We start from the raw sequence: 3,391 nt of genomic DNA, 5'->3' as shown, positions 1-3,391 counted from the left end.
ATCTCTTGAAACAAAAAATGGAAAAAGAGAGAAGACAATAACTTTTAGAACTAGAATCTAAGCTTGAACATTGTCTCAATGAGGAATGGTAGGGTAGTATATCATATAAACAAAAGGAAGCAATAAAGTCTTTAGCGAAAGATACACTTTGACAAAGAAAAAGAATGGATATTGAAATTTGGAGCCTTACGGTTGCAAGTGGGGAATGCAATTACAAATTTTTTCCATCAATTTGGAAAAAGAGGAAGACCATCGACATGATTTGGGCCATCAGTAGAGTAGATGAGATAAAAGCCACACCCTTCCTCAATCAAATCCTAGAGATGAGATTTTGTCATTGGACACACCCCCTAGATGACTTGTGAAGAGGTTGGAATTGTATTTGACTATGCACCTCTGTGAACCACTATGAATCTATTCAAAGCATGAATGTTCATAGATTCTTATATAGACATTTCTAGAATCTATTCAAAAATCAAGAATACCCATAGATGTGATTCAAAACATTGTTAATCAATTTCCTATCTTCATTGACCAAAAAGGAACTAATTATTTGATAATTAGGCTTTTGGATAAGGAACTACTTAGAGTCTTGCACAATCTTTAGAAGAATAAAAACCCCACTCCTAATGAGCTTCTTGTCAAATTTTATTATTTAAAATAATATACACAATGGATTTAAATTAAGTTATATTTAATAAATTTTGAATTTAGAAAACATTTTCATAAATGTTTACCATAATAATATTCCAAAATCATGTGTCATGTGGTACCAAAAACATACTCATAATTTATGTAGGTATTACATTTCTATGTGGAAATTCTTCATGTTTAAAGTAAAAATATGTTTTGTCTTTATTTACAAAGTTTTGTAGTTTTTGGTAATATGAAATCCATGCAAGAAATTTTGTAAATTAAGTTAAACAATACCATCAGATATTTATAAATCACTTAAACAAAATTTTGTAAAGCATATTAAATTTTTTTTGAGTTTCTTATTCAAAATGTACTTCAATCTTTATATATGTGAAAATTCCTAAAGAATTTATTAAAATTCTTATTCAAAATATTAAATAAACCCGGAGAAAAACATGGATTAAGTGGAAATACTTAAAACAAAATTTTGAAGAGAATACTAGAAGTTTATAAAGTTTCTTATTCAAAATGTACTCCACTCTTTATATATGTAAAAAAAACTAAATATTAAAAAATTATTAAAATTCTTATTCAAAATATTGAATAAACCATGAGAAAAATATAGATTAACTGGAAATACTTGTGAATAAAAAGGAAATACATAAACTTTATATATATATGGATCAAGAAGAAATACTTACCTAAACTATAAAGAGGAAATACCTACACTATAAACTATATATGGATAAAGAGAAAATACCTAAACTATAAACCATATAGGGATAAAGAGGAAATACATAGAGTATATATGGACCATCAATGGCTCAGCCGAACTATCTAGGGATAAAGAGGAAATAGATAGACTATATATGGATCATCAATGTATCAGCCGAATTGCTAGCACGCCCGCCGAGTGAAGCCCAGACGATTCTTCTCTGTGTCATACAATATATACAAATTCCTCGACTGATAGTTTCCTAAAATAGCAGCAGGTCCTTGAGGCATGTCGGAAGGATAAAATGCCAAGCAGTAAGTACCATTGCCCTGAGGCAGGAAACAATTGCCCTCAGGCAGTACCATGGCTGAGCCACTGCTGAAATGGAATGAAAACTTAGGGAATTGAATATGGGCCACACCAGAAACATTGTAACACAATACAGAGAAACCTGTCGGTTGAACTTCAGGATATCTAATCTGAGAAGAAAATTCAGCTTTAATCTGGTCAACGACTGCTGTGGGAAAGATAGTGATAGAAGTGCCTGAATCTATGATGGTTCCGCCGTCGCCGTAATTGTCAATTCTGGATAGACTGGAGGGCAGTCTCAAGTATTTTCCACCAATACTCACCCCTCGTAGACCAACGTAATAGAATTCGTTGTATCCCACAGAGTTGTTTAGAAAGGGAGTGTATTTTAAACTCATATTCGTGGGAACTGCCCTGTCACCCAGCACTATCATGCTGCCATTGTTTTGATCGTTAAGGCAATACGCGAATTTATCGCCAATGAGAGCACTAAGCTGGGAAGGCAAAGACAGATTTCCTCTGCCAAATCCTGCAATACCAGCAATCCCCTGCGAAGTCACTGAGCATCCGAATCCAAAGTTAGTTATGTGTCCACTGCCCGATGGCAAAGTCAAGGTGTCAGTCAGTAGATGCCCGTTCGCACTTCCGGAGCCATATTCAAGGTCATAGTCTGGACATGTCCCCGAGTACTTGTCTGGACACGTCCCCGAGCCCTCATAACACACATCTCTGCACTTTGGATCTGCACACTTTACAGAAAGAGCAGACGATGACTTGCTGGGAAGAAAAACGGTGGTGTATCCAGGGCACGGGGATGGATCCGCAGTACATGTATAATTCGGGGTGCAGGCTGCCCACACCACACTACTGCCAGTGTCCATGACCACCAGTAAATCCTGCGGAGGAGTGCCCACAGATAATTCAATGTAATACTCAGTGGCGGTGGCGTTATAGAAGAGAGGCTCCTTCACTCTCATCCCTCCTCTCCAAGACCTTCTGGTGTGAAGGGTCATAGACATTCCATTACACAACAATATTGCAGCAGAGAGTTGCAGTGAGAGGATGATCAAGAAGATGAAATCGAACTTCGAGGCCACCATGTTAACGATTATGCGAATAAGCTAACACGGAATAAGGTGAATGAAATTGCACCATACAATTCTGCAATGAATAATGGGAGCAATCATGATATATGTTTGAATATAAATAGGCAATGACGATGGCAGCAAGAGGCACGGGGGAGTTTGTCGTTTGTGTGTATTTTTAAGAACTTAATTTTTCACACACCAAATAATTAATTGATTTAATTGTTGTTTTAAGAATTTTAAATTATTTAGGAAATGTGATATATATATATATATATATATATATATATATATAAATATATATATATAAATAAATAAATAAATAAATAAATAAAGAAAGAAGTTGAAGTTCAAATGAATTAGTTAACATGGTGTGCATTTTTATTTTATTAAATTTTTGGCTGCCAAATAATTAATTAACTTAATTATTGTTTTAAATTTTTATAATTATTTTAGAAATGTAATATATATATGAAGTTAAAAGTCAAATGAATTAATTAACCGAGCAATAAGCAAAATTGAATATGATATATATAAAAATGAGAAGTTAAAACTGAATTGAAGTGGTTAACATAGACATCGAATATCAATAGGCAACCTAGAATATTAGCTAACAATAGGTCGGCGTTTGAGAGCGAGAAGCCCC

General features: G+C 34.1%; 1 protein-coding gene across 1 annotated transcript; it reads right to left on the bottom strand.

Moving 5' to 3' along the window:
- Positions 1-1,533: 1,533 nt before the first annotated feature.
- Positions 1,534-2,760, bottom strand: LOC149144261 (protein ASPARTIC PROTEASE IN GUARD CELL 2-like). Its single transcript, XM_089452100.1, has one exon. It carries the CDS (start codon positions 2,758-2,760, stop codon positions 1,534-1,536), a length of 1,227 nt encoding a protein of 408 aa, XP_089308226.1.
- Between the last annotated feature and the right edge of the window lie 631 nt (positions 2,761-3,391).

Source organism: Pinus tabuliformis, chromosome X, assembly GCF_031772625.1.
Source record: "Pinus tabuliformis cultivar Carrire ecotype Pingquan chromosome X, CPIR1, whole genome shotgun sequence".
Taxonomy (NCBI): domain Eukaryota; kingdom Viridiplantae; phylum Streptophyta; class Pinopsida; order Pinales; family Pinaceae; genus Pinus; species Pinus tabuliformis.
Note: the sequence above shows the minus strand (reverse complement) of the source record. Positions and strands in the feature narration are given on the sequence as shown.